We start from the raw sequence: 12,630 nt of genomic DNA, 5'->3' as shown, positions 1-12,630 counted from the left end.
ACGCTGTGATGAACTTGTGGGGAGAGACCAAAAGGCCAAAGGGCACAAGGCTCACTCCCTGAAAGACCTAGTGTTTATTTACTCGATTTACTCCTGAAATACTGAGCATTTTACTGTCCAATAATATGTAAGCAGGCAAAAAGCAGGTTTTGTGTGATTCCTTGTATTCCAGACAAAATCAAGTACCCAGCATGTATATTTGGATATTTTAAAGTTTCCATGCATGTAGAGCAAAGAAAAACAAGTGAAAATGGTGAAATTCTTCTACTACTGTTTGTTTACAGAGCCAGCAGAAGGACAGGTCAGTGCTAATAATTTGTTCTGGTTACCTGAAAGTTAGTCAATCAGATCAGGGTCAAAGGTCAAAGCTCTGTGAGGATTTTTTCAGCTGGGGCCTCTTTAAAAAAGGCCAAAGCTAAAAATGTTGTTTCAGGTGCAGGCTGGTGTCTCATATTTAATAAGAAATGTCTAAACTCTATAGCATGTAGGGTCCCCCAAAAATTATAAAGCTTGAAATTTACTTCATAAGTCCACTTAAAAAAAATAAAATAAATATAATTACTGCTCTATTCCCTTATTTAAAGACTAGCTGATCAAAAATGCTTCCAAATACCAATTAATCTTAACAAATGCAGCTAATTTACATTCCATATCACATATCCACCATCATCTGCTTTCTAAACTGTGTCTAATAAGGATACTGCTAAGTCACTGAAAACACTGGTCACATTGCTAACTGTGGCTAACAGCTAACTGTAGTAATAAACTGTAGCTAACAGCTAACAGTAGTACCTAACTGTAGCTAACATCCAACAGCCAACTGTAGTACCTAACTGTAGCTAACTGCTAACAACTAACTGTAGTACCTAACTGTAGCTACCTGCTAACAACTAACTGTAGTACCTAACGGAAGCTAACTGCTAACTGTAGTGCCTAACTGTAGCTAACTGTACCCACAGCTAGAGTAAAGCAAACAGGAAAAATGTTTTAGTTAATAAACAGATGATCTGAAATTGAACAATTTCAAAGAGAGACAGAGAGAGAGAGAGAAAGAGAGAGAGAGAGAAATAACAGTTCGTCTCATTCTCAGAGCTTTTTCGTCCATAGTCTGGCCCCATGATCACAGGTGAGTGATGCCGACACTAGTTTTTTTTTTAAAATTAATTTATTTATTTACACAACATGACCTCCTAGGGCATAGTTTTAAAAATTAAAGGGCATCTTAATGCACAGAAAAGTGATACTGACCTCAGCATCTGTGGTCAAGGACGCTTCTTAAATGTGGTGTTTAAAACATACAGGCTATTTGTGGATATATAGACTAGACAGAAGCATAACCACAGAGCAGATCAGCCCATGATCATACAGTACAGTACAGGACACACACACACAGAAAAATGGACTTCATCCAGCCTAAAAAAAGCTCCAGTGAAAAAACCATCAGATCTTATAGAAAAAAAACCAAAGACATCCCTCGACAAATAATCCAGACTGCTTTTTTATGTTGGCAGTAGAAAGGATTTTAACCAAAGCAGATGTTTCATGTATCACAGAGTCAAAGGGGAACATGAAGACAAGATGCAGCTATTCAGTCATTCCTGAGTTTTAACTTTACACACAATACTATCATAAAAAAGTCCTAAAAGTTGTTTTTTTCCAGCTCATTTGTCATGTGACAGGAAGCCCCACTGCCACAGTGACCTATTAGGTTTACACACCTGTAGTCCCGTATTTTATTTCACTCTACCTGCATTATTTAACACTTCACGAGTCTGTAAGAACACTCCTGAATTAGCCTCTCCATTGACGAGAGGACTCACTAAAGCAAGGATGTGTAGCAGTGTGTGTTCCGTTGGAGGGTTTTGAGACCTGACTGTTTTGTTTTCACACTCATGTTCTGTCCAAAATGTTCGCAGCCGCCACTAAGAACTTTGTGAAGCAGGTTGGAGACACTGGGAAGCTGATTCCTGTCCCCAGCCTGAGTGAAGCCGACCGCTACCAACCCCTCAGCCTGGTCACCAGGAGGAGGAAGAGGCATTTCTGGAGGAAGTACAAGTTCGCATCAACACCTTTTTCGTTGAAAGACATTCTAGTGGGGGAGAAGGAGATCACAGCAGGTAAAGAGTTTCTACTTAAATGTAGGAAAGTATATCTCATAGCACTTATTTCCTGTTTTTTTTTTTTTTTTAATTTATTGGATCACTTAACCTGTTAAACTGTGGGCAGTTGTTTCTAGGGGGAATCATTTTAATGTGACACAAAACAATAGATTAGTGTCATTCATATAAATCCAAGTTATGATATTTTAAAAAAATGTAACAACATGAAAATACCTTCCAAGAAATAAGATATGCATAATATAAAAGATGCAATAATATGAAAACAATCAAAAAGATCAATATACAACATAATGTAAAATGTGTAGGAAGATGAAAATGTCAAAATGTCAAATGCATTATAATTAAAACAACACAAAAGATGTAATGGTAAAAATAACATAAACAGCACGAGTGTAACAGTACAAACCTTAAAAAAATGCAACAAATGAAGTCAAAGTAACAAATAGAAATGGAATAAAAGATGCAATAATATGAAAATGATGTCCTTTACTCTGAATAGATGGAACACAGGCTGAAAACAACAAAAAAGACAAGATGAGAACAGTGTAAATATGCAACAAGACTAAAATAATGGTAATAATAATGATGTAATGTAATTATAATGATAAAATAGTAATGCAAAACTGATGCAACAAGATAAAAATGGTTGAAAAAAAAAAGTGACACGACAAAAAGAAACAATGTGAAATATGAAAAGTTCATAGATGTAGCATATCAAAAACAGTAAGAGCTGAAAACATGAGGAAAAACAAGATGAAGAATCAGAAAACAGCAAAGGTAAGACAAAATTCATCATCATTTGCTTCATAATGTGACCTTCTTTGTCTCGTTCAGTGAGTTTACTGTTGGATCTGGTTAGTGTTAGTTTAGCACCTCAGAGTTTCTCATTGGTCTGCTGTTTTATTAAATTATTCATGACGTGCTGTTCTCACGCTGTTAGTTTATTCTAGATGTTTGCCTGTTTAAGTACCTTTTGTTTTGTTGTTTGTTCTGTTTTCTTTTCTTTTTTTTCTTTTTTTTTAGCTTACATTCTTGTGGTTACATGGATGTATAGAATGTGTATATTGCCACAGGCATCTCATATCGTTACCATGGCAACACAGATGGAACTATGGTACTGTTTGTACTTTACTGGAGTATTCTTCTTCTACTCTACCACATCTCAGGCTCCAAAACTGGACTTATACTCCACTACATTCGTCTGACTGCTTTATTTCCTTTCCAGATGACAGCGTTTCGTGTTCCAAATATGTTGATTTTGTGATAAACTAAAGGATGAAGTCGCCCTTCATGGATTGATATGAAAAGTTTCTTTCTTTATCTCAAGAAACTCCTGAAAAACTCTTGGATTTAATATCAAATGCAGCTTTGCCAAGCTGAAAACAGATCTGAGTTTCTGACCTCATAACTTTTACTGATTCTCACTGGACAACAACACTATAAATATATGTTGATTTTATCGAATGTGATGCATTGCTGTAGATTAAACCATTCAGAAGTGCATACAATACTGCTGTTTCAATGCAAATGTGACATACACATGAATGCAGCATGACATATTCATGAGTTTTTCTAATCCTCAGATCTCCAACTGAAACTAAGATAAAGCTCAGATAGTTAAAAACACATTTGGTTTTCATTTCAGCCGGAAAAAGAGATCTTTATGTGTCTATTATGTGCAGCATGAAGGATTTACATAGATCTGAGAGCAGAAATAGAATTTTCCTAAGTATGTTGCATATGTTTCATCTGCACACTAACACTAGATGCCACTAAATCCTATATAATATCCTTTTAAAATGTAATGTAATTTTAATTCACCAATTATATTGTTTCAGATGCAAAAACCGTCACCTACACTGCAAAAAGTGAAAAAAAAAAAAGCCTCGTTTTTGGCAAACTGGAAGAACAATAATCTTGTCAAACATACTTTGCAAAGAGTAATCTCAATGTAGGAAAAAAAAACTCTAATTTGGTGAAAAGTATGTATTCCAGCTGATGATTTAAGCAGAACCAAGCTATGACAATAGTATGCATGATATCCCTACAGACTAATGAACATAATTTGCTTAAATCTTATGGTCCATCGTAGCTGTTTACTGCTTTGTGTGTCTATTAAGCAAATGTTAAGCAATTTGGTTAACCTGTTCCTGCCCATGTCATTTGTGTTAATTTTCGCCTATTTGCCAAGTTCCAAAGCTTATATCTGAAGAACCACAAAGACAAAATTAATCAATGACATTTCAGGATTCAAGTACAGTTTTTACCCACAAATGGTTAAATGTATTTGTATCTGTATTAATATTTTATATTTGTAGTTTTTGTATTTTGCCAATATTTTTCAGTATTTTGTGTGATATTTTTGTACAGTCTTTTCTGCGCATTAATTGTTTGCTGCTAAACAGAAACAGATATGCTAAACAGACAACGACAATAAAGATCTATTGTGTTGTATTATATTCTATTATTTCTATTCTCATTTGAAAAAAAAAATACCTCTAGTTTCAAAAAAATTTAGTATGTGGGTAAAATACAACCAGAACTATATCAATAAGAATATAATTAATCATTGAATGGACTAGTCATGTGACCTCATGACACCAAATAGGTATTTACGTCCCATTAGTTTCAGTCAATATCCAGGTGATTCTTTCACTAATTATGTTTTGAAATAAACTTAACAGCTCAATTGCAGAGATTCTAAGTTTTCCAACAGGTATAATATGTCTGTGATAACAAAAGTTTCATTGTAGAAACTTTAATGTATTTAATACAAAATGGCGGCTGGATTGGTGATGATCTGGCGGAAATAAAGAGGTTAAATTTAAGAATATTAAGCTTTGTTCTAGTCAGATATTATTCCAATCTTCCAGCCTTCGAGGACATATTTCTCAACATCTCCCAAACCTTTTTGTCTTTGGAACAGGGGTGTCCTCTTACCAGCTCCTCAATTATGAGGACAAATCGGATGTGGCCCTCAACGGCCGACTGGGAAACCACATCATCAATGACGTGGGGTTCAACATCAGCGGCTCCGACTCTGTGGCTGTCAAGGCTTCGTTTGGAATCGTGACCAAACATGAGCTGGATGTGCCGACTTTACTGAGAGAGCTCAACTCCAGGTACCACAACACACTGCAGTCACAGCCGAAGAGTTAGAATTATAAATACTGTTAATGTGTTTGAGCTTGAGCTGATTTTTCTGGCAACTTTAAATATCTGTTTTTTCTACTCCGTCCATTTTCTGAATTAAACCTGAATGAATGATGAATAAATGATATAAAAGATAATGACAGAGATGACAGTGATGTAATGATAAATTATGGAATGATAAAAACAACATAAAGACACAAGACTGACACAAACGTGAAACATGAAACAACAGAAAATGTCCATCTTTTATAATGAAAAGGTGGAACAAGAGGTGAAAGCAGATAAGAAGAAACAACAAGACACTTTAAAGTGTGTTAGTGAGTATAGATAGTATGTCCATCTTCAACAGCTGCTCGACGTGCTTTCTTATCTGTACTGAATTTCAAAGCAGCGGTATCATCATTATAGCATCACTTTGGGATGATGAGAACAGACGCCATCTATGACTCATGTTTTATTAATGATGGAGAAAAATCTATTAATGATCTACTTTTGGATTATTTATTTAATTGTCACTAAAAACAGGTAAGTATATCTTAAATCCACCTGTTATGAGTCGCCACTTTTCCAGTTTTTCAAGTAAAACAGTCCATTGATGCCTTGACTTTCGACCTCTTTATGACAGATGGAATGTGAGACGAGGGTTTCCCTGTTCAGATGAATAAATGATCATGTTATTCTACACGGTTACCCGTAAAGATGCTATGAGGAGACGAGGCAACACAGAAAATGATGCCGTTTAATTTCTCTGTCTCCATCAGGAAGGTGGACCTGGATCACTGCCTCGTTCGACAGTCCAAGGAAAGTGGGCAGAGCATTCTCTGCGTGGTCATCGAGAGCATCCGCACCACTCGCCAGTGCTCTTTGACCGTCCACGCCGGAATGAGAGGAAGGACCATGAGGGTAAACAAGCTGTAATTTACTACAATAAAAACAGATACACATACAGTACATATACATACTGTTTTCATGGGTAATACAGACTGTTGATATTATGTCTATCCTTATTTTATGTCTATTTTTTATTTTTTTTTTATTCTACTTGGCTCTATTCTTCTTTTACTTTTGTAAAATTATGTATTTTATTATTGTGTCTTATCTTTAGTTTTTGTCATTTTATATCTGCTCTATTCTTATTTTCTGAATAGTTTTTTTTTAAATTATTAATATTGTTTCACTGACTGGATTGCTAATTTCACTCCTAATTTCATTGAACGTACAATGACAATAAAGGCTATTCTATTCTATTCTATTCTATTCTATTCTATTCTATTCTATTCTATTCTATTCTATTCTATTCTAATCTACAGGGTGTCCCATAAGTCTCCATACATAGGAGACATAATACATTCCATACATATATGGTTCTAACATGTATTTCTTTATATTTCTTCTTTATAGTTCTTCAGCAGACACGCATTGAAAGGTGTTCCTGACAAAATGGCAGTCATATAGAGCATATTATATAAATAAAAATGGTTTATGTCAAGAAACGTTTATTTTCCTATGTATGGAGACTTATGGGACACCCTGTATATAAGTTTTTTTGTCACTGTGGAGTAATTTAACACAAGAGGAGTGGCTGAAATACACACATTCAGATTCATACTAAGGACTAAGATTAGAAAAAATAAACAGTGATCAGAGCATTATTTACATATTACAACTGTGACTAAAAGCAGAATATATACAGGATAATAATAAATAGGACATAAGATGCAGCAGTAGCATAATTGTACAGTAGTCAAAACAAATCCTCATATGGTATTTTGTTACCGTATATATTGAATGAAGCATTAAACCAATAATCTACTATGTTTTATGAGTATAATAGGTAAATATTTTGTGAAAATAATTTAAAAATGGTTATTATTTTATAATATTAAGTGATGCATTGGTAACACATCCAAGGTGTACTCTACTTTCACCCTTTGGTAGGTGGAATCCCAGCACTCTGCAACCCTCTTAAAGACTGATCAGTTAAAAAAAAATGAATGAATGAATGAATTAATGAATGATGCACTATTTAACCCTCAGAGCTCCAAGTGTATTTTCTTGATTTCTACATACTTTCTTAAATTTACCTTTTTAAGGTAACTTGCAAATAACACAATACCCAAGTGTTTTATCCTCCTGAGACCCAGGAAAGTGAAAATTTTAGCTTTTTTTATATTAAACAATTGCCTTGATTGGAAACTGCATAAAGCAACAGTTTTTTCAGATACATTTTTTAAAATTTTACTTATTTACTTATTAATGGAATGTCCTTTGCAATGAACAGCATTTTTTAAAGTAAAACTGTCAAACTGTTGTCCCCTACAGGGACAAAAATACATTACTAGGTCTCAGTAGGTTATGTCAAAAATGTTCAGGACAATTAAAGCAGAGATAGAGATAATTCAGCCTAAATTCTGAAAGTCTAAAGTCAGATATGTGAAAACTTTCAAATCTCTTGTGAAAATACTCCTTCCCTCAATGTGGACGAAGGTGTTTAAATAAGTTTACCAAAGTCTTCGCTTCACACAAGTAGTGGAATACATGAATAAAATAATAGTTAGCTGTTGAAAACATGGCTAAAATTAAACTTTGTAACACAGTTTATTAAGCATAAATGTTGTCACCGTTTTCACCAAACATCTCCAATGAGGCTCAACAATGACGTCATATTACATAACAAAACTCATTAGATGTGTGCAAAAGAGAAAGGACCAAATGATGTTAATTTCTGTTTTTTTGTCTTTTTTTTATTCAGTCATGAAGTATTTGAACCACTCTTTTATGGTGTAAAATGAGAATATAACCGTATTTACCGTGGTGAAAACACACAGTCCTTAGAGGCTTTTTAAAACTATATGTCTCGAGTTTTGAAGATGAAAAACGTATTTTGTAAAGAAGATGTGACATATAAACAGCCCTTGAGGATGTTCATAGAATTGTTATATGTATATTTTATTGTATATTGTATATTATTCCCTTGGGTGCGGTTGATGATGGCGGTGTGATTACTTTAAGATACTCATTCATTAGTAAAGTCAGTCACTATTTAAACAATACTAAATCCATATTTTAAGTTATTATATTGATATACTTTTCTCTGGGTTTTCTTTCTTCACACTAGTGGAAATAGGCTTCCACATGCATGTTCATTTCATTCATTTTTCTGCTGTGCTGCAGTTTCAGATCGACGACGGCAGAAACCCCAAAGGCCGAGACAAAGCCATCGTGATCCCCGCTCACACCACCATCGCCTTCAGCATCTGTGAGCTGTTCATCCGTCTGGACGGGCGGCTCGGTAGGAACGCAATTACGCCATTACACAGCACATAAAAATGTTGTGCAAGCATTAAAATTAAATGAAGCTTATGGCGCTCAAATGAGAAACTATGTCTCTGTTAAAAATAGCTTTGTCTGCCATAGTTTTGCTGACTTGAACCCACTACTAAACTGAGATGAAAGTGAAAATAGACTTAAACTCTAATGATAGTGGTGTTTGGAGGAAAACTGAGGGCTTGGATGTGTTTAAGATTGAAAACTATACCCCACATGAATAAGTATAAGTACTGGATATTAGCCTGAGGGTATTCAGTGTTGTCAGTAGGTTGTGCATGCATTCCTGTCTCATACCTCTACACCTAAATGCAGGTAATTATTTCAACTCATTTACACCCCTGAATCTGACAACAGAATGTTTACACTGAGGAGCAGACATGCTGAGGTGATGCTAAAACATAACAAAGGCAAACTAGTGTCTACATACATCTAATGTCAGTCATTTTGACAGAACATTGTGTCGATTAACCCATAAAGACCCAGTGTTACTTTTCCAGCAGTTCTCAAATGAATTTTTCTCTCTATTTAACCTTTCTGAAGCAATTTATCACCATTTATTATAACATTATCCTCTGTATTTTGCGTGTCCTCATTAAAAATCAGGTATTTTCCCAGATTTAATTGACTGATCATGTAGATGTTCATAAAAGCTCAGATTGAAGTTAATTCTCATAATATCAGAAACAGAGTAAAATGTAGAAAATGAAAAAAAAAAAACCCATCCATTGTAACTGATCCAACTCCATGGGATTTTACTGGTGAATCAATGTTGTAGAAGATGACGGTGTTTCCACGTTCACTACAGAACAGAGCCTCTGAACGTCCAAAATGGGTCATATCTGATGACCATGAAAAGATGAACTGCATTTTATATCAGTTATTTACGTATATTGATAGGTTTAATGGATCAGAAGTTATTAAACATTTTATTTTGGTAAATGATTTTGGTCGCCAGTGGTTGTTTGGGTCTTTTTGGGTTAATCTGTTATATTTACTGTGTATGTGAGAAATTGTTTGTTGTATAAAATATCAGGAAATGGTGAAAATGTGTTTCCAAAGGCCCAATATATTGTCCTCAAATGTTTCAGTTTATCACAACCCCAGTATATTCAGATTTCTGTCACATATGAGGAAAAAAAGTAGAGAATATTTACATTTACAAAGTGACAAACAACTCCTCAAGGAATTTATTTCCTCAAGAACTGGACTACAGTTAGGAGAAAAACTACAAGTCTTGTTAACAAGTAATTAAAATAACGTTAAAATAATATGGGTACTAACTATAGGTGCTCTCTGTGTTAGATATCTGTGTTGCACTGGAGTCTCAGGGGGGGTTTGAAAGGGAGCAGATCAGGGAGCAGCTTGGTGGTTTCATCGGTCGCTTCTCCATGGGTCGACTCCGCCGGTTCTTATCTGGGATCATCTACGGAAACCCTTTCAGAGCAGGTACTGAGTTCTGATCCATAAACTAGTCTCTCCTTACACCGAACCAGGATTTTCTTTTAACTCATGAAGGCCCAGCGCTACTTTTATGTCATCTCCTGAATAAAATTGTCTCTATATCTAACTTTTCTTAAGTGATTTATCACCATTTATTATAATATTATCTTCTGTGTTTTGCATTTTATCAGTATAAATCAGGCAATTTCCTGTATTTAATTCACTGATCATGAAGATGTTCATAAACGCTCAGATTAAAGTTGAATATTATTTTATCATTTACAGAGAAAACTGCAGAAAAAGTGACTTTTTCAGTAAAATATATCATTACCTGAACATAAACCAAGCATTTCCATCCACTGTCATTTATTAAACTCAATGGGTTTTACTGGTGAATTAATGTTGTAGAAGATGACGGTGTTTCCACGGTAACTATGGAGCCACTGAACGTCGAAATGGGTCATATTTGATGATCATGAAAAGATGACAAACTATATTTTACACCAATTATTTACATGCATTGATAGGATTAGTGGATCAGTATTAAACAGTTTGGATAAGTAGATGCTTTTGGTCTGTGATGGATGTTTGGGTTTTTATGAGTTAATCTCATCTCTCCATTTGTGCAGATGACAGAACATTTGAGACGCTCACCTACTCTGACACCTACATAGACGATGCGGTGACCGACTACTATGAGAAATCCGCCAGCATGACGGATGTGTCCACGGCTTATCTGAGAGAGAGCCCACACACACGGGTTAACCTCCTGAAACACAACATCCCAAAGGGGCCGTGTGCGCTCTGTGGCATGGGCAACCAGAGGCGGGAAACTGTTTATGGCTGCATGGAGTGCTCCTCCGGGGGCCAAAAATATATCCGCCTTCACGCCATGCATTGTTTTGACCTGTGGCACAAAATGCTGAGGTGAACACGACAAGAAACAGACTGTTTTTACTCTGCAAGATGCTACAACTGCTACTGTTTACCAAGCTGAGATGTTTATTCCTCTTTCTGATAAGAGAGAGACAGGGATAGTAAACTGTTGACGTGCACTGCAGTTATTAAAGTAAAAAACAAAATGGCTGCATTTTGTATTTACAAGATCAGGGTTTCATAATGAGACAGTTTAAGCTGAGTTATCAATCATCTTCACATTACATGGAGATCAGAAGTAAAAATCCAAATTTTTCCACACTAATATAAATACAAAATGGAAAAAGCATCAAAACGTAATATGTAGTAATAACATCCAGAATGGATTTGGAATCAGTGCATAACATGACATGGAAGGTATTGGAAGAATTGTAATCTTTAAATCAAATATTTATGTACCCTAAAATCAATGAGTTATGCCAGACATGACATTGTGTAAGTGGGTTTTCAGTGAGTTAGTGTTAGCTTGGTGAGTTTTAATTCTTACTATTTCCCATCTCCACTCTCTCATCCAAATATGGACACGTATTTTTCCAAAAAACGTGACCTTATCACTTGGGTCAGATTGAATACTTTATACCTCCTGTTTTTTGGATAAAATATTTTTCTTCCCTGGTACATAGACTACTCTATCTGTGATACACTTGTAAGCACTCTGCACTGGCCTGTTAGCATAACTTAGCTCTATTAGCATGCTGTTGCATTGACTTTTATAGTCTGTAAGATAGCATGCTAATTAGGCTAACTAGCATTAATTTGTATGTTTGAGTTAATACACTATGCAAAGCTTTACATTACTGTGTATGCTAAGTTTCATCACTTGGGAGACCTTTTGCATGTCGCTGTTGGTTGTTGTGGTTTGTTACTTCAGGAAGTTAGTGTTAGCTTGGTCAGTTTTAATCCTTTCTATTCCCCATCCCCACACTCTCATCCATCATCATGGTGCATTGAATTTTATGGTCTGTAAGCTAGCATGCTAATTTGGTTGACTATCACCACTTTGTATGTTAGCCTTAATACATTACGTAAAATTTACATTATTGTGTAAGATTTATTACTTGATTTTTAACATGTCACTGTTAGTCTTTGTAGTTGGTGATTTCAGTAAGTTGGCCTTAGTTCGGTGAGTTTCTTCTCCAAATAGCGTCACTTCTGGTTCCGAAAAGGCTTAACATGTCACAGGGGCCTTGTCGTCTTTATTAATATGCATGTGACCCAGTGAGAGCTAAAGCCAAAATGTAGTCCTACACTGGATAAACAAGACAAGCCTAATTTTATTGGGATTTATTGCTGCCTACTTTTTATCTTTCAGTGTAAAAATCACTCCTCCATGGCATGTGTAGACGATTGATAACTAGGTGTTTATCTTTAGTGACTGCAATGCTCTAATAAACACTGGACATGTGTCCATCAGCAAAGCACTGTGACGATCCAAACACCTCGAGCCATTACTTCAGCATCAGCCAACTGTTTCAGTCAATAATGTGAATAGAAATCTTTGGTGTTATCTCTCACTTTGTGGTGTTATGTACAGTATCGCTTTCAGTTTACCTCTGGCACAAAACCATTTCCCCACGTGTGCTGTGTGTACTGTAGTCTGGGCCAGATGCTGAATTATACAGCAGCCGTATTAAAAATGGACACAGAGGGA

General features: G+C 35.4%; 1 protein-coding gene across 1 annotated transcript; it reads left to right on the top strand.

Moving 5' to 3' along the window:
- The first annotated feature begins 1,903 nt into the window (after positions 1-1,903).
- Positions 1,904-10,974, top strand: pjvk (pejvakin). Its single transcript, XM_030158895.1, has 6 exons — positions 1,904-2,117; positions 5,047-5,242; positions 6,035-6,176; positions 8,448-8,565; positions 9,906-10,049; positions 10,673-10,974. Exons 1-6 carry the CDS (start codon positions 1,907-1,909, stop codon positions 10,972-10,974), a joined length of 1,113 nt encoding a protein of 370 aa, XP_030014755.1. The 5' UTR covers positions 1,904-1,906.
- Positions 10,975-12,630: the final 1,656 nt, after the last annotated feature.

The sequence above is a fragment of the Sphaeramia orbicularis genome, chromosome 2 (assembly GCF_902148855.1).
Source record: "Sphaeramia orbicularis chromosome 2, fSphaOr1.1, whole genome shotgun sequence".
Taxonomy (NCBI): Eukaryota; Metazoa; Chordata; class Actinopteri; order Kurtiformes; family Apogonidae; genus Sphaeramia; species Sphaeramia orbicularis.
Note: the sequence above shows the minus strand (reverse complement) of the source record. Positions and strands in the feature narration are given on the sequence as shown.

Excerpts from the sequence above, each read along its gene's own strand:
- pjvk (XM_030158895.1), top strand. The coding sequence starts at position 1,907 with ATGTTCGCAGCCGCCACTAAGAACTTTGTGAAGCAGGTTGGAGACACT. Across the intron at positions 5,243-6,034 it reads CTGAGAGAGCTCAACTCCAG|GAAGGTGGACCTGGATCACT; the intron begins GTACCACAACAC and ends TGTCTCCATCAG. Across the intron at positions 8,566-9,905 it reads CCGTCTGGACGGGCGGCTCG|ATATCTGTGTTGCACTGGAG; the intron begins GTAGGAACGCAA and ends TCTCTGTGTTAG.